Source organism: Hippopotamus amphibius, chromosome 4 (genome assembly GCF_030028045.1).
Source record: "Hippopotamus amphibius kiboko isolate mHipAmp2 chromosome 4, mHipAmp2.hap2, whole genome shotgun sequence".
Taxonomy (NCBI): domain Eukaryota; kingdom Metazoa; phylum Chordata; class Mammalia; order Artiodactyla; family Hippopotamidae; genus Hippopotamus; species Hippopotamus amphibius.
In genome coordinates this window covers 83800505-83823374 of record NC_080189.1, presented here as the reverse complement: position 1 = coordinate 83823374, position 22870 = coordinate 83800505, and the positions used below count along the sequence as shown (strand labels likewise).

General features: G+C 37.0%; 1 protein-coding gene across 1 annotated transcript in view; it reads left to right on the top strand.

The window, feature by feature from the left end:
* The window catches only part of NME8 (NME/NM23 family member 8), a 36194-nt gene extending 14211 nt beyond the window's left edge, over positions 1-21983 (top strand). Inside the window, exons 7-14 of the mRNA XM_057732992.1 lie at positions 2395-2461; positions 3463-3536; positions 5000-5092; positions 6590-6777; positions 10291-10463; positions 20317-20461; positions 21136-21243; positions 21864-21983. Coding sequence (XP_057588975.1) covers positions 2395-2461; positions 3463-3536; positions 5000-5092; positions 6590-6777; positions 10291-10463; positions 20317-20461; positions 21136-21243; positions 21864-21906 — 891 coding nt within the window. The 3' untranslated portion in view covers positions 21907-21983. The remainder of the gene's footprint in view (positions 1-2394; positions 2462-3462; positions 3537-4999; positions 5093-6589; positions 6778-10290; positions 10464-20316; positions 20462-21135; positions 21244-21863) is intronic.
* The last annotated feature ends 887 nt before the right edge of the window (positions 21984-22870 follow it).

The window sequence follows — 22870 nt, the reverse complement described above, 5'->3', positions numbered from 1 at the left end:
TCCTAATTGCTGTACTGTATCCAGCTTTCTCTATGTGTGCTCTGTACTATGGCTTTATTGTTCTTCTTCTCATTGTTCTTACAGAATGACATCCTGTTTTAATGAATAATAGTGGTTATATAAGAAATTTATTAATATCTTATGTTTATTTTATATTACTCTATCTTGTTGGACACTTCTATTATTTAGTTTTCTTATCAATTGCCTTGTCTACTGCAGTAATAGTAATAAAATAAAAGCCACAATGTGAGCCACATATATAATTTATAATATTCTACTAGTCAGTTAATAACAATAAGTGAGAAGCAGGTGAAATTAATTTTTAAAACATCTCTTCTTACATTCAATATATTAAAAAGATTTCTCTTAAAAGATGTACTCAATGTAACTAATAAGCTTTTGCACAGTAAAGGAAACCAGAAACAAAACGAAAAGAAAACCTATGGATGGGGAGAAAATATTTGCAAATGATGTGACCAACCAGGGCTTAATTTCCAAACTATACAAACAGCTCATACAACTCAATAACAACAAAACAAACAACCCAATTGAAAAATGGGCAGAAGACCTAAATAGACATTTCTCCAAAGAAGACATACAGATGGCCAAGAGGCACATGAAAAGATGTTCAACATTGCTATTAGAGAAATGCAAATCAAAACTGCAATGAGATATCAACTCACACTGGTCATAATGGCCATCATTAAAAAGTCTACAAATAATAAATGCTGGAGAGGGTGTGGAGAAAAGGGAACACTCTTACACTGTTGGTGGGAATGTAAATTTGGTGTAGCCACTATGGAAAACAGTATGGAGGTTCCTCAAAAACCTAAAAATTAGAGTTACCATATAATCCTGTAATCCTACTCCTGGGCATATATCCAGACAAAACTATAATTCAAAAAGATACATGCACCCCTGTGTTCATAGCAACACTATTTACAATAGCCAAGACATGGAAACAACCTAAATGTCCATCAACAGATAAAGAGGTTGTGGTATATATATATAAAATGGAATATTACTCAGCCATTAAAAAGAATGAAATAATGCCATTTGGAGCAACATGGATGGACCTAGAGATTATCATACTAAGTGAAGTAAGTCAGGAAGAGAAAGACAAACACCATATGATATCACTTATACGTGGAATCTAAAATACAATGCAAATGAACATATCTATGAAACAAAAACCAACTCACAAATATAGAGAACAGACTGGTGGTTGCCAAGGGGGCCAGGAGGCAGGGGAGGGAAAGAATGGGAGTTCAGGATTAGAAGATGCAAACTATAATATATAAGATGGATAAACAACATGGTACTACTGTATAGCACAGGGAACTATATTCACTATCCTGTGATAAACCATAATGGAAAAGAATATATATGTGTATAATTGAGTCACTTTGATGTACAGCAGAAATTAAACACAACATTGTAAATCAACTATATTTCAATAAAATGTCTAAAAAGATTAGTCAAAATAATAAAAAAAAAGATATTCCACATTCATTTTTTCACACAGTCTTTGGAATGAGCTGTGTATTTTTCATTTATAGCACATCTTAATTTGGACTATCCTTGTTTCAGGTGCTCAAATATAGCTTTATGTGGTTAGTGGCTGCCCTGTTGGTCAGGGCAGGTCTGACAAATACAAGGCAAGTCTCTTTGAAGTTATAGCCAGCATAGCTTATTTCTGATTATAATAGAGGTGAATGCTTTCAATGTAGTTATTTCCAAACACTTTTGGGTCTGTATTCCATTGAGAATCTGAAATTATGCAAATCTCTCACTCCGAAGTGTATATATGTAAATATATAAACCTTTCAGGTAATTCACAGAATCACAGAAGCACTTTCAGGGCTTCTCCAGAAACTTAGAATCCCCCATCCTTCCTAGTGTTTCACTCTATAGTAGGAAATTGGCTATTGTTTTGAGAAAGCCATTTTTTTTTATAACTTAAGGAAGTATCTTTCCGTTCCTAATTTACTAAGAGCAATGGTCAGGAAAGGATCTTGAAGCTTACAAGTGTCCTTTTGATCTTTAACATAATAATTATGGGTTTATTGCTTTCTTACTTGTTAATCTCTGCTTGTTTCTTATTTTATTCCTTAAGCTTTTAAGTTTTAAAGGTTTTGTTTTTAAGCATTTTCCATATAGCATATATGCATCATTTCTGATAGTCTCCCCACCTCAACTGTTTAAATATTCCTTATTTTATTTTAGTGGAAAGGTTGGGGAAAAGTAGTGTTAGATAAATGCAGGCACATTTCTGCTTTACTTTCTATCCCTTGGATTATAAATATTTATTAGAAACAAATTTTTAAAAGACTCTTTCACTATGATATTGAAATATTAAAATGCAACTGTTTTATTTGCATTCCTTTTCCATAGTATCATGAAATTGCATTTGTAGACTCAGATTCAGAAGATGCTGGGGAAGCAATCTATGAAAGTGTTGGTAAGTAAATTTACTTTAAAGTAATAGTGAGGGATTTGTGTACATGGATGTTCATTACAGCATCACTTACAGCAAAAAACTGCTAACAACATCCATGCTAATTGCTGAGGGACTGGTGGGATCAACGATGATTTGTGCAACACTGGATTCGGCTTTAAAAGCAATCTCTTTTGCTCCCCTTGCCTTGCCTTTGATCTCTGTGCCTGGAGCCTTTCAGAGGTTACCCTCAATCAGGGTCTCCCGTTCCCTGTGAGTAATCTGGACAGCAGTTTCCTCTTATTTCATCCTTCATCATCTTCCAAAAACTTGTAACAATAATTTCTTCCTTGATGACCCAAACTCCTGGTTTTACTTTACCATGAACAATGTCCTGCCTTCATTGGATTGTCTGAGTGGGTGTGTGAGTGTGCCTTCATACACAGAGGCAAACAGTGTGCTCGGTGAGTTGTTCTGCACTAAAAGCTCATTGTGAGAATATGTAGATAAATGTGGGTAAATTAATGGGACTTCCCTGGCGGTCTAGTGATTAAGACTCCAAGCTCCCAATGCAGGGGGCGTGGGTTTGATCCCTGGTTGGGGAACTAAGATCCCGCATGCTGCATGACGTGGCCAAAAACAAACAAACAAACAAATTAGGATAAATTCATAGATGGTTAATCCATCAGTTTGTAATGTTTGCTTGCATTGAAACTCCAGTCATTAATGATACTGAGCTGGATGGATCATCGGTGTGATTCTAATGCACGTGAATTATACAAAGATAACTAGTGCCCACCTTTTGGCGTCTTGACTACAAGCTCTTGTGACTGTTTCTCCTGCATTCAAATATAGGAACTGTGCTTTGATTCTAAGTAGAAACTCTTTGGTAGTTGCAATGCCATAAGAATGAAGCTATTGATGGACAAAAATTTGCTGGACATTAGTTTACATTTCTAATCACCAAATCCTTCATTATCTATACTTTGTGCCAAGAAAATGAAATTTTTGTATTTTTTCCCTAGACCAGCTATACAGTATTGCTATTATCAAACCCGATGCTGTGATTGCTAGAAAAGTTCAAGAAATTAGAGAAAAAGTAAGTAATATTTCCCAATAACAGTTTAAATTTATCGCAAAATTAATTTTAAAATTAATTGCAAAAAACCAATCCCTTAATTTTCAATTTGGAGACAAGCTTATCATTTAGAGTGAAATACAATATAATGAACTTCTAGTACTAGGTGCCTCTGAAGGCTTTGAATGTCTTACAAAGGCTAGATCTACTCAACATCCTTATTTAGACAACTCTGCTCTACCAGCATCCAATATAAAAGATAAAAATTACAGTTTTTGTATCGGATTGTAATAAATTTCTTTGTGTTTAGTTGTTAACGGTGCAAACTTGTTATAAGCTCACATTAACTTGCATTATTCTCTGTATGTTGTCACAAATGTATGGTTCTTTTTAGATACATAACTGAAGGAAGCATTTAAGGTTTTGCTTTAGAGCCCCCCAAAAACCCAAAAATTTAGAGGAAAATTGCATTCTAATCCAAAGGTCAGCAGACTTCCTGTAAAGAGCCAGATGGTAACTCTTTTCAGGTTTGTGGGGCATATACGATCTGTCACAGCAGTTTAACTCCTCCATCACATCAAGAAGGCAACAATAAACACTGGATAAACAAACGGGCATGGCTGTGTTCCAGTAAACTTTGTTTCCGAAAACGGGTGGTGGGCCCGGTTTTGACTTCGGGCTGTGGTTTGCTGACCCCTGAACAAAGATTTTGTGTTGAAACAACAAAATTATATTGAAATTTGAAAAAATGTTGCATGTGCTATAGAGGATGTCATGTGGGGAACTATATCAGGAGGGGTTGGGTATCTCTTGATGAACTGCCCATCACACATTCTTTCTTCAGCCAAAGCAGCACTGATTAAACTACAATAAAGTAGATGGTCCATTTTATACATTGTTTTACTTGAGTGACATGTGCACTGAATTTGTCATTAAATTAAAAAATTTTAAGACAAATAAATCATGGCTGAATCTTCAGTTCTATCCTTTCCTGTAATTTGGATATTTTTGTTGCTATCAGAGTAAGATATACTAGATTATGAGTTACAGACTTAACAAAGGAAAGCCTTAAAAAAAGAAACTTACAACAATTTTGAAAATAGATGGTTAAGAAGTACCTGTAAATGTAAGTCTTTTTGAATGATTCAGAAAACTATGATATTTTTCCTTGGAATTCAGTTAGTTTTTTGTTTGTTTGTTTGTTTGTTTTTCATCTTGAGACAATTCACTTAAATAATAGAAATACTGTGGAGTATCTTATTTAAGCCGTGAAAACTTCAGTAGTAGGGGCATGAAAAGGACCTTCTTTGTTCACATATTTTGGGGCCTCTTCCAACCCCATGCCCTCTGGATTGTGCTGAGGTATCACCATGAAATGCATTCAAACCTGGGTGGTTTGTTAAGTTTAGGAAACAAATGTCCTTGACGTATTTTACCTGTGGTCCCACAACACACGTGGCTCTGACCTTGCTCTCTAATTGAAGATTATCGATGGAGTATTTGTCATAGAAGCAGAGGATAAGAAACTGCTCACTGAAGAACAAGTAAGGCACTTCTATAGTGGAATAGCAGACCAGGTAAGAAAGTTTTTAAAAAAAGCTGTTGTATTCTCAAATACAGTGGATTCCTATAAGTATACGATCCTCATTGTAGAAAAACAAATGAATAAGTCTGACCAACCAAGTAAGCTCCAGGTGTCCTTGGTGGTATCCATATCCTGGTTAGTCCAAAAATGGCGACTATGGAGAAATCTCCAGTAGAAATAGAGGCAGTCAAGCAAAAGTGGATGCTCTATTGTGTTTTGTTGGAGTGAAGATCTCTTTATGGTATGTCCTCTAAGACTCCCTGCATCAGCCTCCAGGAAGTGAATATCCAGGCCTTTTCTATGGATTCTGATCCCAGGTCGAAGGCTACTAGTCATAAACTTCACAGGAAAGCTTTAATCCTTTCTTTGCCTGAAGGTAAATCCTTTCTGTCAAGCTATTTTATTTTTATTTATTTTCTGGCTGCATTGGGTCTTCGTTGCTACACACGGGCTTCCTCTAGTTGCGGAGAGTGGTGGCTTATCTTGTTGCAGAGCACGGGCTCTAGGTGTGCGGGCTTCAATAGTTGCGGCATGCGGGCTCTAGGGTTCACAGGCTTCAATAGTTGTGGCGTGTGGGCTCAGTAGTTGTGACTGACAGGTTCTAGAGCACAGGCTCAGTTGTTGTGGTGCATGAGCCTAGTTGCTCCATGGCATGTGGGATCTTCCTGGACCAGGATCAAACCTGTGTCCCCTGCATTGGCAGGTGGATTCTTAACCACTGCACCACCAGGGAAGTCCCTGTCAAGCTGTTTTTAAAATTCTCTTTTGCCTGTGGGAATACAGTAATGGCAGTGCTTTGTGTTGGAAAGTGCAATGGTTTGGCGGGGGTGGGGGTGGTGGTGGTGGTCAGGAGATGTAGCTTCTAGAAATGCTGTTCAATATGGTAGCCATTAGATACACGCAACCATTTGAACTTAAATTCATTAAAATTAAATAAAGTTAAAATTCAAGAGTCTCAGTGGCAGTAGCCACATTTCGAGTGCTCAGCAGCTGCCTGTGGTTACATATGCTGGAGAGCACGAAACATGCTTGTCATCACAGAAAGTTCTACTGAAAAGCACTTTGTAAACTAGCTGCACCACTCAGACCATCTCTCTTGGCCCCAGGAAAGGGTTGGACCAGCTATATCAGCATCACTTGGGAACTTTTGAGAAAATCCAATTCCTGGGCCCTACTCTAAACCTACTGAATCATAAACTCTGGGACTGGACACCAGAAATCTGGGTTTTAAAAAGCCCTCCAGATGATTTGGAAGCATCCTAAATTTTGAGAGTAGTTATTAGACTGTCTTTAAGAACAATCCCTGCCAGCTGTGAACGTCTGTCCTTCACAGATGTGTTAGTTGACAGGAGGCTTGTGAGTAACTTTCTCTTGCCCAGTGATCGTGAAGGGGAAGATGTCCTTGACTTGGGTAGGGGCCGCCATCGTACTCTATCCATTTCAGGAGCCTAATGATACTATTTTTATTTTATTGTATTGTATTTTGTAGCCTGACTTTGAAGATTTTGTTTCTTTTATGACAAGTGGCCTAAGCTATATTCTAGTTGTATCGCAAGGAAAGGAAAAACGGCCTTCCTGGGATGAAGGTGAAGCTAGCTCTGAGACGGAATCTAAAGAACCATGGGATGACCACAAGGAGAGGGCCAAGTCCTTGAGGATGAAGCGGAAGAGGGAAAGGTAGCTCCAGACCAGGAAATGTATTGTTTACAATGTGTTGGGAGGTTACTGAGTGTAATGTCCAAATGTCTCAGATCTAAAGACAAACATCTTTAGAGACTTCCCTGGCAGTCCAGTGGTTAAGGCTCTGTGCTTCCACTGCAGGGGGCACAGGTTTGATCCCTGGTCAGGGAACTAGGATCCCCACATGCCACACGGTGTGGCCAAAAAGAAAACAAACAAATGAACAAACAAACATCTTTATGTCAAAGCCACAAATATTCCTTCCAGCCTAAAATTTTATATATTCCACAAAGCTTGAGGTGCCCTGAGAGTTTACGTCAAGAGGATTAGAAAGGGAAGAATTTCTCATTTGTTTCTCTAACACTGGGCCCACCAGTCTGGCCTCATGGCACGGGACTCCAGGGGTAGAATGGGGCCAGGCCTAGTCCCTCCCAAACCAGCCCCCTCCCCTGTCTCTCCAGATTCCACTTCTGCCTCCCAGTGTCCTAGAGATAAACAAAGTACTCTGCTCTTTCACTCGAGGAAGTTAGTGGTCATAAATTGCCAAGAACTAAGTAGTTGTACATTTTTGTTAATGGTTTGTAAATGTTCAAAAGTGAACATAAGTCATTTATAGAATGTTGGTTTTATGCACTTGCCATTTGTGCCTTTTATTCCTCTGAAGACTCACGACACCCAGCGCTTAATCCATGAGTTGTCAGAGCTGTGCCTGAAAGAAAGGTGGGTGAGCAGGACCAGGTTCAGAATAGCTGAGTCCTGAGGCTCTGTGATGTGTCTCCCTCTGTGGGGGAGCCCATCTCCACTGCATGGTTTGTCTGAGCATCTCTAGAACTTTCCTTGTTGTCTTATTAAGTTATAGTGGCTTTTCTTGAGTAGGTCCATCTGCTGGTTCCTAGCGATGTGGTAATTTTTAGGTAGCAGGGAGACCTTAATATCATTAATTCCCAGTTTTAGGTGGGATAGAAGGACTCATAGCGTAAATCAACTGCTGACAAAGATCTTTGTAAACGGTAGTAGTTACTCATAGAGGTTTAAGAGAAAATGATACTTAGTGGTCAGATAGCAGGTTTGGGTGGGAAGTGTTGCGTTCAAAAAGATACCAGATTTCATACCAGATTTTTTGAGACATTTTTTAAGAAAGTGTTCTGTGAAACACTATTAACACAACTGGCATAAGAGGAGTCAGTGTTCAGATGCATGTCTGTTGCATCCAACTTTGAGAAGCAGTTGTTTCCAATTTTTCAATACACACATAATAAGATGAACGATTTAAGCACTTGGCGGAATGGGGGCGGAATGAGATGTTAGTGTTTTTTTTTTTTTAAAGAACTTTTATTGAGATACAGTTAACAGACAATAAACTGCATATATTTAGAGAGTACAATTTGGTATTTTTGTCTTATTAGTAATGCATATATGGCAATCCCAATCTTCCAGTTCATCCCCCCCAGCCCTCCCCACTTCCCCCACGTTAATGTTGTTTTGCAAAGTCCGAAGTATTTTCTTTTTAATAGACAATCCATTTTCCTTTGGCAATTATTTATCCCACAGGCCAAGCAGGCAGCATGAAGAGGTGGGGAGCATATTTTTCTGGGAATCAGTTTTCACAGCTCTTGTTCTGCAGGCATGGCCTAACAGGTGCTGTGAACCTCCACCTGCCATTTTTTAAAGTATATCGAGAACCTAAAGGATCAAGGACACAAACTCTCACGTAGAGTAAGGTGGAGGGAATATAGTCAGGTATATTGCTGTTATACTAAATATGAATAGGTTAACTATCCCGTCAAATACAGAGATTACCAGATTAAGATTTAAAAAACTAAATTAAAAACCATATAATAATAATTGATGCAGACAGGAATCATTGGTGGCTGCTTAATCCATTCTATGAATAATATATACATTTTCAAATAGTGTCCTCTCAGATTTCTTATTACTTACAAAGTGGGAACTGTAGCTTTTCAGTGGAGAAAACTGGGGGATACCACTTTGATCATGTTAATATCACCAATAATGGGAAAAACTGACATCGCGTATCTCCTATTATTATGTATCAAGAAGGACACAGTACCACTGATGTGGTATTCCTGCCAAAGTATCATACTCAGAATGTAATAGGCCCATTCCTTAGTTTGAAACCATCCAAAATGAGGAGTCTACAAAACAACTGGCCTGGAGTCTTCAAAGTATCAGTATCATGAAAGACCAGAAAGGCTGAGGAATTGTTAGAGGTTGAAGGAGACTAGGGACTTAGGGCAACTGCATGCAATGTATCATCCAGGGTTAGGAAAAATTACTATAGGCAGGAGAGTATTATAAAATTGCCGAAATGTGAATATGGACTGTTCATGAGATAATAGTCTTCTATCAGTGTAAACTTTCCTGAAACATTTAGAAGTGTGAATGGTGAAAATACCTGAAAATACCTTCAGTCTGTTCTTAAATGGTTAAGCCAAAAACACACACACAGACACACACACACTTTCTCATGTTGGAGGATGAGAAAGAAAGAGAAAGAACAAATGTGACAAAATGCTGACGGTTGATGAATCTAAAGTTCATTATCCAGGTCTTACAACTTTTCTGTCAATTTACATTTTTTCAAAAGAAAAACTTTTAAACACTGTATATTCTGCTTAGAAGGGACAAAGAAAAATTAAAAAAATAAAGAGTTGGCAAAAAAAGCCAGGAAAAATGAAGTGTTAGAATTGAACATTAAAAGTGTTAAACTTGATAAAGAAGGATGCACTGTAAAAGAAAACATTTATGAAGAAGATATGTAGTCAAAAAATATATGTCCCAAACAACATAGATAACATACATAAAAATATGAGTATTAGAAAAATAAGGAGAACTGGATAAAAATAACTTTATAGCCAGAGCTCTCAATACACAGCAGACAAAAAAGCAAGGCTATATAGGAATGGCAAATTCATATTCCATAATTGTGTATAATAAGTGATCTATAATATATGAAATATGAATACATTTAACCTTAAGCCCCACAAATAAATTTACTTTGTTTACAAAGAAAACCTTAAAAAATTTTTAAAGATTAAGATCTCACCACTTACATTTGCTGATTATAATCCAATAAAGTTGGAAATAAATAATAAAAAGATGACCAAAATGTCTTATTTGAAAACATGAAATGTGTTCCTAAATAAGCCTTGATTCAAAGACAAATTTAAAAGGAAAAATAGAAACTATCTGGAAAACTTAACATAGAGGAAAGAAAAAAATCTTTTAATGTATTTTATTTTGGTCTCTTTAAAATCCTCTCATGAAGTCAAACATACATGATTTCATGTAATTTACTTTTGGATTGGTTCAATAAAGGTGGAACTAAATACATATTCTTTGATGTGATAGAGACAACTTATCTTTATGTGAAATTCAGTTTTTATTTGTTTTACTAAACTCTAAATTATTTGTGAGCATATTATTACTTTTAATTTTCTGCCATGGTTATTAAACTTCAGTTTGTAATTATATTTTGGATTTCAACAGTTTACAAGAATATCTGGAAAGACAACAAATATCTCAGTTTTGTGATGTTGAAGAGAATATAACTAATACTAAGTTTATTGATGTCTTCATCCCTGATTTTAAAAAAATTAAAGGCATAAAATTAGAAAAGATACTGGCATTACTTCGACCAGCCCTCTTTAATGAAAGGAAAGGTAAGAAATAAAGTATAAATTGTTTAACTACTTTGTACATGGGATTTGAATAAGCCCTAGTATAATTACATTAGTATAATTATATTAAAAGATATTAGTTTAAAATTTAACATTTAAGAAAAACCGCTTGAAGTGAGAAATGTAGTTAATACTAATTTACTAATTTCTCAATAAAAAGAATAAAACGTTTTTGTAGTTAAAATGTTCAGAAAGTGTTTTCTAACCTAGGAATTTGTTAGGGTAACATGGCAAGAATTATTACATAATAAAGGTTAAAAGCATTCATGTCTGAAATGCCTTAGTTCAAAGTTTGGGTAAAACTCTCATTAATAGTGTGATTTGAAGAAAGATACTTTGCCAAGTCTATTTCTTCCTGTTTAAATTCAGAAGATTAAAATGAGAAAATATAAAGTGCCTAGCACTTAGAAGGTGCTAGTTACTTTTAGCCTCATCCCATATTCTCAGGGTAGAGTGAATATTTAGAGCAAGCACACAAATGATAAATTTACACTATTAATTCTTTTTTGTATCTAGTGTATGGAAATACAATTAATATTTGTATGTTGACCTTTATTCTCTGACTCACTAAATTACTTAGTTCTAAGAGGTTTGACATAGTTTCCTTGGGAATTTCCATGTAGACCAGGGTTTCTGAACCTCAGACCTACTTACATTTTGGGCTAGGGAATTCTTTGTTGAGGGGGCTGTGTCATGTGCACTAGAAAATGTTCAGAAACATCCTTGGCCTCTACTCACTACATGTCAGTAGCATCCCCTCAACAGCTAATTGTGAAAACCAAAAAATATCTCCAGACATTGTTAAATGTACCTTCGAAGGATTGAGAATCATTGATGTAGACAATATCACCTACAAATTGAGACAGTTTTCTCTTTTCCTTTCTAATCTGCACACCTTTTATTTCTTTTGCTTGCCTCATTGGACTGGCTGGAACTTCCTGTATGAAGTTGAATAAGAGAGATGAGAGTACACAAGTTACCTTGCTCCTGATCTTACAGTGAAAACATTCAGTCTTTTACCATTAAGTACAATATTAGCTATATGTGGCCTTTATTAGATTAAGGAAATTCCCACCTATTCCTAGTTTGGGCAGAGTTTTTTTTATTATTAATATCATGAATGGATGTTGTATTTTCTCAAAATTTTTTTCTTGAGTTTAATAATATGGCAGTTACTTTGATTTTTGCATATTGAACCAGCCTTGCATTCTCCAGGTAAATCACACTTGCTTGTTGTATATTGTCCTTTTTCACATATTGCTGGGTTTGAATTTTCAATATTTTGTTAAGGACTTTTCTTGTAATGTCTGTATCTGGTTTTGGTGTTAGGGTAATGGGTAATGCAGGCCTCCCTCATAAAATGAGATGAAAAGCAGTCACACATTTTCTGGAAGAGATGGTGTAGAGTTGATATTACATGTTTCTTAAATATTTACTGGAATTGACCAGTGTAGATATCTGGGCCTAGAGTTCTCTTTTTTGGAAAGTTTTGTTTGCCTTTTTGAACCTTGAACAATATATACATGTTTTTTGGATGAACAGACTTTATATTTTAGAATAGTTGTTGATTTACAGAAAAATTAAGAAAGATAGTACAGGGTTGCCATATGCCTGCCCATGCAAGAGTTTCTTCTATTAGTATTTTATATTATTGTGATACTTTTTTTATTTATGAAAAGAGGAATTTAATTCAGATTCTGAAAAAACATATAATTGTATAGCTTAGCATAAGACTTGCATATATAATAAATATTTTCCTTCAGGTAACAGCTGCTTATGAAAACACTCCTCTGTGTGTTTGCTTGGTCAGGAGACAAATATAGCAAGTCCCCAACATACAGAATAGCTGTGTTCTAAATTTACCTTTAGCGTTTGGAGTACATTTTCTCATAGATATTAAGTTTATTTGTAGGTGGATACAGTCACATATTTATTAACAAGTTCAGGGCTTATGCTATGCCAGGCTCTCTGCTACGTTTGCAGACTCGTCCATAAAAAAAAAAAAAAAAATTGACACATAAAATAGGTCCCATATTATTATATTAACTTTATTTTAGAGCTAACTTTTAGTTCTATTAGTAAATTTTTTTAAGTTTTAATTACAACAGTGGTTAAGTGTGTGGACTCTGGAGCCAGACAGACTATGTTCAAATATTGATTCTGCCACCTGCAAAGTGTATGACTTTTTTTTTCCTTAATGTTTATTTACTTATTTACTTTTTATTTATTTTCCCTGGGCTGGGTCTTAGTTGCCGCATGCAGGATCTTCGTTGCGGCAATATGAAATCTTTAGCTGTGGCATGCAAACTCTTAGTTGCAGCATGCATATGGGATCTAGCTCCCTGACCAGGGATCCCCTGCATTGGGAGCCTGGAGTCTTAGCCAGTGGACCACCAGAGAGGTCCCAAAGTGTGTGACTTTAGAAAAGTTGCAATACCTCTTAGTATCTTTATCTAGATAATGGAGAGAATAATAGTACTTATTTCATATGGTTGTTGTGAGGATTAAATTTTTTTAAATTGAGATGTAATTTATTGTGATACATTTTTATAACTAATGAACCAATATCAATACATTGTTATTAACTAAAGTTCACAGTTGACATTAAGGTTTGCCCTTTGTTTTGCATATTCTATGGGTTTTGACAAATTCATAACGTCATGTATCCCTTTTACAGTATCATACATGGTAGAACCACTGCCCTAAAAATCCTTCGTGCTTCTTCTATTCATCTTTCCATTCCTCCCTCCTAGCCTCCAGCAATCGCTGATCTTTTTTCTGTCTCTATAATTTTGCATTTTCCAGAATGTCATATAGTTGGAATCATACAGTGACAAATTTCTTTCACTTTACAATATACACTTAAGGTTCCTGTGTGTGTTTTTGTGGCTTAATAGCTCAATTCTTTTTATAGCTGAATAATATTACATTGTATGAATATACCAAAGTTTGTCTAGTTGCCTATTAGAGGACATCTTAGTTGCTTCCAGTTTTCGGCTCCTGTGAACATGTAACACTGGTGATAAGTATATCTCTAATGTATTGAGTCACTAGGGTTTTAGGTTTAATTTTCTTCACAGCATAATCTTTATACCAAGTAGTACAACGATGTGCTGCAAAATACATCTAAGTAACTGGTGATAACAGTTAAGTGTGGAAAGTGCTATGATAAGAGATTCCTCACTGGGTATAAAATAGATGGGACATGCAGCCCTTATTTGAGTGGAAGGATAAGTATGGTTTAGCCAAGCAGGGACAGTTACATGAAACTTTTTGGAGGAAGCATTTTTTATGCAGAGACTAAAAGGTCAAGTTTGAATTAGCCAGGAAAAGGGGAATCTTGAGTAGTTTCAGTGGAGTGCTTGCACCAAAAATCAGCCTCAAAATTGGGGTGGGAGATTATACATGATGAAATCAGAACAAGGCAGAATTAAAGAAGTAATATTTGACAGATTTTTAAATGTTATTTTATTTTGAGGTTGGAAAAATCTAATCGTAGATAAATGCTCACGGAAAGGAACCAACCAGTAGAGAAGGAACAGCTGAAGATACAAGAAACAGAGAGAAGATTAGGACAGGCCAAGGTCACTGAGAGCAGATGCATAGGATTGGGCTTAGAAGAGATTTCTCTTCTATACAGCTAGAGGGAAAGAGAGCTGGATAGACACAGATCCAGCTGATGGGTTGGTGGCAGGAAGTTGAGGGGTGTGTCTTCCGCTACCTGGTTTCTCTGTAAATAAGAAGCAATGTTGTTGGCTGAGAGGAGGGGAGGCACCCCTGTGTGTACATGATCCATCAAAGGCCAGCCCTTGCGACTTGCCTGGAGGTCCAGTGGTTAGGACTCTGTGCTTCCACTGCAGGGGGAGGGCTCTGATCCTCTGGTCAGGGAACTAAGATCCCCCAAGCCATGTGGTGTGGCCAAAAAAAAAAAAAAAGGCCAGCCCTTTTCTTGGTCCATGTATGCCATTTCTACCCACTTTCCCAAGGATTTCACACTTGCAAATGCCGCTTATTTTCTCACAACATCACTTTCTCCCTTGCTACTGAGTTTTCCCTATTAGCACAGAAACATGCTCCAACATAATAACATACATCATTTAACGAAATAAAAAAAAAACCAGAAAAACTTCATTGGATCCCACACCCCTTCAGCTGATACCCCTTTTCTCTGCTGCTCTGCAATGGGCAACTTCTCAAGGAGTTGTCTGTGCTCAGTGAATTGCATTCCTGACCCTCACTCTCTCCTGAACCCCCTCCAATTGAGCTTCTGCCAGAACTATCCTAGTCAAGTTCACTAACGACCTTCAAATTGCCAATCCAACTTTCAAATGGCCTGTCTTCCATTCACAGATCTTGGTAGCATTTAGAAGTTTCTGCTTCCATATTGGTCACCTTTCATATTGGTTTGGATTGCCACCGAAGTCCTAACTCCTGTTCCTAGGAAACAAATATAATTTTTTCAATTTTTGCTAAGCAAAGCAAATCAACCTTCGACCAAGTTGCAAAGATCTCACCTTCAACTCTTTTTTTTGTTGTTGTTGTTAATAAATTTATTTATGTACTTTTTTTTGGTTTATTGGGTCTTCGTTGCTGTGCGCGGGCTTTCTCTAGTTGCAGAGAGCAGGAGCTACTCTTCATTGTGGTACTTGTGCTTCTCATTGCGGTGGCTTCTCTCGCGGAGCATGGGCTCTAGTTGCACGGGCTTCAGTAGTTGTGGCACGTGGGCTCAGTAGTTGTGGCACATGGGCTTAGTTGCTCCGCGGCATGTGGGATCTTCCCTGACCAGGGCTGGAACACGAGCCCCTGCATTGGCAGGCAGATTTTTAACCACTGCGCCACCAGGGAAGCCTCATCTTCTACTTTTAATGATTTGTTGAAATGATTTTTCATAAACAAATACAATTTTCTCCTATGAAGAATTTTGGTGGTAGCTGTTAGTATAATGACACATTGCTACTGTGATATGCCAACTGTACTGATTACTTGAGGATGGCGTAAGGGTGTTAATTAAAAAGGGGGAAAAACAAAATTTAAAGTTGGTTATTCTATATCACTCTCCCACTGGCCCACTGCTTGACTCTAGCCTCAGTTTTTGATCATTTCAGGTTTACTCTGTTTGCCATTTGGTAGTAAGTGGTAACTCATCACTCTTTTTCAATAAATGTTGATGATTATTGACATTTAATTATTCTGGGTCACTTAAAGAAATTCCTGAAAGATCGGGTAGCTCAGAAGGTGGCAAGCTTCCTTAGAGCTCAGGAAGAGGCTACTGAGAGTTAATAAACTAAGCCACAATTTCAATGAAGATTTTTCAGATAAAGAAAATAATAAACTTATTGACTAAGTAGCCAAAAAAAAAAATTTCCAAAGTCTATGTGGATTATTTAACTCGAAGGAAATTGACATCTTCACCATATTCTCATTTATTTTCAAGAAATATAATGTACCTCTATTCAACTCATCTATTACATCTTTTATTCCAGTGTAATAGTTTTCCTTATTATAGCTCTTGTTATCTTATTTTTCAATTAAATACGGCAATATACGTGTGTTTTGCTCCAAAGTATGCACTCAATAAAAGGTCGGCTTTTCATAGTTGTTGTTGCTGTTTTAGTGCCAGCTATTTCTTTTCAGGATTATTTCTAGTTTTTTCCCCCATAGTGAATGACATTTTTTCCCCTAAATTTATTTTGCATATGAGAAATACAGTGGCTTCTGTATATTTTTACTTACTGACCTCCTTACTGAATTATTTTTTTAATACTATTTACCTTTTAAAAATACTCTTGAATTTTCCAAATGGCTTATATACAAACATAATGTTATCCATTTTGTTCAATTTTGTTATCTTTCCACTTATCTACTTACAGGATTATTATAAAGATCAAGTTGGCTAATATGTAAAATCATTTTAAAAACTGTACTAGATTGTACAAAAATAATTTTATGATAAAATGCCAATGTATTTGTGTACTTGGATAATTATCTATCCATTAATTATTATGTAGGACAATGACCATATGACACTTTGAATAAAGTAGCATATTACAACATTGAAAAAAAGTCTACAAATAACAAATGCTGGGAGAGGGTGCGGAGAAAAAGGAACCCTCCTACACTGTTGGTGGGAATATAAGTTGGTGCAGTCACTATGGAAAACAGTATGGAAGTTCCTCAGAAATCTAAAAACAGAATTACCATATGATCCCGCTATCCCAGATGTATATTCAGACAAAATCATAATTCAAAAAGGTCCATGCACCCCTATGTTCATAGCAGCACTATTCACAATAGCCAAGACATGGAAACAACCTGAATGTCCATCGACAGATGAACAGATAAAGAAGATGTGGTACATATATACAATGGAATACTACTCAGCCATAAAAAGAATGAAATAATGCCATTTGCAAGCAACACGGATGCAAATAGAGATTATCATACTCAGCGAAGTAAGTCATAAAGAGAAAGACAAACACCATATGACATCACTTATATGTGGAATCTAAAATATGACATGAATGAACCTATGTATGGGACAGAAACAGACTCACAGATATTGAAAACAGACTGGTGGTTGCCAAGGGGGAGGGATGGAGTGGGAGGCTGGGGTTAGCAGATGTAAGCTTTTAGATATAGAATGGATAAACAACAAGGTCCTACTGTATAACCCAGGGAACTATATTCAGTATCCTATTATAATCCAGAATAGAAATGAATATTAAAAAATGAATGTGTATATATATGTATAACTGAATCACATTGCTGTATAGCAGAAATTAACACATTTTAAATCAACTATACTTCACTAAAAAATGTTGATAAAAAAGAAAAAAAATTGTTATCTTTATGAATTGCTTAGTACTTCCAGAAAAATGTTAAATAATTAAAGGCCGTTAGGAACCCACCTGCCAATGCAGGAGACATGGGTTTGATCCCTGGGATGGGAAGATCCCACATGCTTTGGAGCAACTAAGCCCGTGGGCCACAACTACTTAGCCTGCATCTAGAGCCCGTGAGCCACAACTATTGAGCCCACGTGCTGCAACTACTGAAGCCCGTGTGCCCAGAGCCTGTGTGCCACAACAAGAGAAGCTGCCACAACGAGAAGCCCGAGCACCGCAATGAAGAGTAGCCCCCGCTCACTGTAACTAGAGAAAGCCCAACTCAACCAATAAATAAATAAATTGATAAAAAAAAATAAAAATTAAATTAAAGGCAGTTAGGGTAACATCTTGCCTTTGTTTTACCCCTGACTGCAATTAATGCCTCCAGTGTTTTCAATTATGATGTTGGCTTTAGAATTTAGGCAAAAATCTCCATATTCCAAAGCCTTTCTATCTGCCACATGATGCAAAAAAGATTTTGAATGTAATCCAATGCTTTTTCATTATTTACTAAGATGAACATAGAATATTTTTTCTTCTTTGACCTGCTGACCTATTGATACGATCATAACAGATTTTCAAATGTTTATCTTTCCTTGGGTTCCATGAATAAACTTTCATAGCTCATGTGTTTACCATGCTATTGGAGGTGGTTTGGTAATATTTATTTTAGTTAAAATATTGTTCTTTAATCTTTCTCAGGTATTGTGTCAGGTTTATTTAACTTTTCTTTATGTTAAGCACACTGGGAGAGTTTAAATGTCAGATGAACTATACATAACTTGAAATTTATTGATTAAGCTACCTAAGCTGATCCCTCACTTGGGGGGACAATTAGGCTTTTAGACAACTTTTTAAATGCCTTCCATAGTTACCTGTTTGCTTCAGTTTTTAAAACTTCTTGGATCACTGTGTGGCAATTTATGCTTGTTTTGAAATTCATTTCTTTACTTTCAAATGTATTAGCCTAGGACACCCACCAAAAACTGTTTTTATATCATGGTAGGTAGTTGCACCTATTTCTCATTCATAGTGTGCTTTATTTGTCTGTTCCTAGTTTTTGCTGGATTAGATTTGTTAGAAGCTTTTTTAAAAATAAAAAGCATTACAATTTTTTTCAAAAAGCAATGCAATAAGTTTTCTTTCATAGTTTCTTTTTTTTTTTTTTATCTTTGCACATTTATTCGAAAAGCCCCACATAGTTGCTTCAAAGTTTCAAAACACGCTGGTGTCAAGTCCACGGTTTTCTGAAAATTCAATGAAAAAGATGCTGGAAAATCGCAGCTCCTTGCTTGATGCGCTCCCAAGGTGTATCCCACAAGTTCACTAGGTTCTAGGGAGGAGACTGGGATTCAGGGCCCACATCTCCAATGCACGAGGGCTCCTGGAGCTCAATGGTGGCCCCTTCCGACAGGCAGGCCTTTTCAGTTCACCACAGTGCACCCTAGACCCACTTCCGCCATTTCTGGGGAGCTTCTTTGCCCCTGAGACAATAGATTTGGGGATTCTACATTTACTTCTGGAGAGTGGAACAAAGTGACACTACTCACAAGAGGAAGTGCCACTTACTCCAAAAGTGAGATTCTACAGAATTGCTGCGTGAAGAGAATGGGACATTCACCAAAGCAAAGTAGATGATAAAGATGGATAGAAGAGAAGGAGTGTGGTGTAAAGGAATCAAGGACTGTGGGAGGCTTTAGGAGAAGTTCCAATGCTAACAGTGGCCATGGGTTTGAGAGATTGATCCCTAGGATATTATTTCTAATTAAAGTTTTCTTTCGTAGTTTCTTAACTTTTGTTTTTATCTCTAATAATTCATTTGCATTCATGTTGATGCTTTGTGTGCCTATTCTTGTTCCTTTTTTTAACTTCTGGATTTGAATTTTCATCCATTTATTATAATTCCTTATTGCTTGGTAATTAAAACTCCCCTGCTTTTAGTATGGACTCATAATTGTTAGTATTCAGTGTTCTGAATTTGGAAATGGGTTGGCCTTAACCTGAGACTCTTTCTATTAGTAGAGGACTTTAATTCATACAATTTTATAATTATGACTGTGTTTATTTCTGTTTTCTATGCTTCCTTCCTGTAATCTTTGGTTTATGTATTTTGCTACAAGGACAAAGCATCTCTTGCAATTACTTTCCCCAGTATTTTGGAGGATGACTATCTTTTTTATCAGTTATACTTATGTTGTTTTTATACTTTTGAAGTATGTTTAAACTCATATTTGATTATTTTGCAAAATCAAGAGTGAATATTTGTTTCAAGTTTAGCAGAGTTTTATTCCTCTCCCCATTCTCAACCCCACCCTACTTCCAATTTCTTCTATTATCTTAACTTTTGTTAATGTTCTTTGAGGTTTTAGTACACAGATGGTGGTTATTATGTTACTTTTACACAACATGTCTTTTGATGGTATTTTGCAATTTGTATTTTGTTCATAATTGGGTATACAGTAGATGTACTTAGAATTTTTCTTGTATAGACTAGCTTTCATGCTTCCCACAGTCCTTAGGTCCATTGACTTCACACTTTTTAATCTCTTAATTATATTCCATCTCTCAGTTATCCAGAGGCTTTTTTAAGCACATTAAAAAAGATATGGACTTAGTTATTTTGTTTTTGGAGGCCTAGCATATCTGAGAATGTCATTATATTAACTTTATGTGTGAAATAAAACTTAACTGACTATACAATTTTTTAAAAAATAAATTCCCCATCCCCAAACCTATAGATTTTGGTCCACTGAAAAATCGGAAATGGCATCATAAATTTGATATGTTAAGAATATTATTCACCTTAAATTAAAGTCTAATAAGCTATTTTATAAACTTAAATTTCATGTGAGAATGAAATGCATTCTATGTCCTCATGATAACACAGTCTGTATTGTGTGTATAACCAATAACCTAGCACTTTAAAACTTATGTGATTTTTTATTTAGAGGATGTTTTGAATATTATCCAAGATGAAGGCTTTAAAATACTGATGCAGAGACAAATAGTATTATCAGAAGAAGAAGCAAAAACACTGTGCACAGAATATGAAAATAAAGATTATTTTAGAAACGTTATAGAAAACATGACCAGGTAAAATAGATTTCGGGTTGAGAAAGCACAGTCTGATTTATGTTTGAATCACTTAAACCTTCTCTTAACCCTTCTTTCTGTACAAGTTGCTAAATCTCTCAATTCTGTAAAGATGTGCTGAGTCTACTTCTTTGCCAATCTCCTTCCCATTTCAATTCCCTGCTCAACTGTGTGTCTTCTCTGGTCCTCCTGGAATGCTATTAGAACAATGCAAGGTCCTGGGTGAAGCCCCTGGAGTCCAGGTGAGTTGAATGCCAGAAGCCAGGGTGTGCGGCATCATCAAGTCCAAGTAGAGAGCTGTGACCGACTCAAGGGCTTTGGTAATCCTAAAGATCGTTAGTCCTAGGAGACGAATGGGGTGGTAGAAATTGGTCAGGTTTCTAGAAGAGTAAGTGAAATAGCAGCCGGGGCAGAAAGCCAGCAAGGGTATACAAATCAGCAGGAGCATTGGGGCAGTATAGGGACCACTCCCTCAGAACCAAGACCCTTCTCTTCCTTTCCCTACTTCCATCCTTTGATGAATATGCTCTTGAGAGTACACCAACAGAAATTAATTTCATACTCTTGATAAAAACAGTTATTTTACTTTTTTTCATCTAACAAATGTACTTGTATTATCTATAATTAGGCTACAAGCCATACTTTCATTAACTTTGTTTTTTCTTTTCTGACAGTGGTCCATCTCTAGCCCTTGTTTTAGTAAGAGAAAATGGTTTAGGACACTGGAAACAGTTAATTGGACCAAGCACTGTGGAAGAAGCCAAAGAATATCTTCCACAGAGGTATGATTCATGTCATGGGTCCCAAACTTTTTTCATGGGAGCCATTTTGAGTTCTTTTTGGATATGAGGTACAGGAACTCTAGCCCAAGGGAAGTTCTCAGGAAAGCTACTTTTGCTGGATAAGGAGTGGACTTCTTATGAGTGAAAGCCCATCCCAGTGCCAGCCTGAATATGGCCAAGGCTTTGCAAGAGAAGGTTGTGGGCTGCTTGGTTTGCGGCTGGAAGTAAGTGGTGGCTACCCAGCCAAAAGGCCATATCTTGGCAGAAATACCTGTACCCTGCACTGTTTAGGAGAAACTCTTTTGAAAAGGGTGTGATAGTTGCTTCAGGTTCTTTAATTGATCGTAAGAGTTTCAAGACAATGATAATTAATTTAATATGTTCTACAATTTGGTGGGAACATTTACTAAGTTAATGTATTGATGAATCTTAGAACTTTGTAATCAGCTCAACACCTGGAATGTTACCTGTTACCTAGGGAGCACTTTAAAAATATTTTTTGATCTTAGCTTTTGGACTTGGACTCAGCTGGAGGAGGGAGATAGTATCTCATTCTTGGCATGTAGCTGATGGAAACAAACTGAATTGCAATTCGCTTGACTTCTTTGTGTTGATTTTAGAGTAGGATTGAATTCAGGGGAAGAAAAGCCCTCCTTCAAGTGAGCAGGAATAAAGATGCTTTATCAGGCACAGCAAACTTGCATACATCCTGACACTGTAAATAACAGGACTTCTGAAACTTCACGTATGTAAAAGACGAAATGCTTTCTTTTGGGTAAGAGATCTTGAGAGGGACTTGTCCTGAATGGATGCATTTTACCCCCCTTTTGGCCCCACTCACTTATGTCTTTGCTCCTGCGCCAGTTACTATAAAGGATAATGGGGTTGGACACTCTTTATGTGGAATGAGCAGGGTGCCACAGAACCTCTTAAATGAAATGTAGCAGAGAATGCAGTACATGGCATCAGAGAGGAATTCCTGCCAATACCTGACCTATGCATGTAGGCACGGTCTTCGAGAAATTGTGGTTCCAAGTGTGGAGGCTACGTACCAGCACAGAGACATCTTCTCCAGGTGAAGGCACTCAGTGCCTGCCCCTCTCCTGCCAACTATTACACTGAGGATTCCCATCCTAAGCCCTCATGATCCCTAATGTTGCCACAAGTTCACAATTACTCTTTTTTTTAAATTAATTAATTAATTAATTTTATTTATTTATTGGCTATGTTGGGTCTTCGTTGCTGCACACGGGCTTTCTCTAGATGCTGCGAGCAGGGGTTACTCTTCATTGAGGTGCGCAGGCTCCTCATTGTAGTGGCTTCTCTTGTTGTGGAGCACGGGCCCTAGGTGTGCGGGCTTCAATAGTTGCGGCACATGGGCTCAATAGTTGTGGCTCACGGGCTCTAGGGCACAGGCTCATTAGTTGTGGCGCACAGGCTTAGTTGCTCCGTGGCATGTGGAATCTTCCCAGGGCAGGGCTCGAATCCGTGTCCCCTGCATTGGCAGGTGGATTCTTTGCCACTGCGCCACCTAGGAAGTCCCACAATTACTCTTAATCGTTATTTTTGATTGGCTCCTCCTTTCCAGGTTGCTTTAGAAATAAAGTAGAGCTCTGCCCTTTCCTGT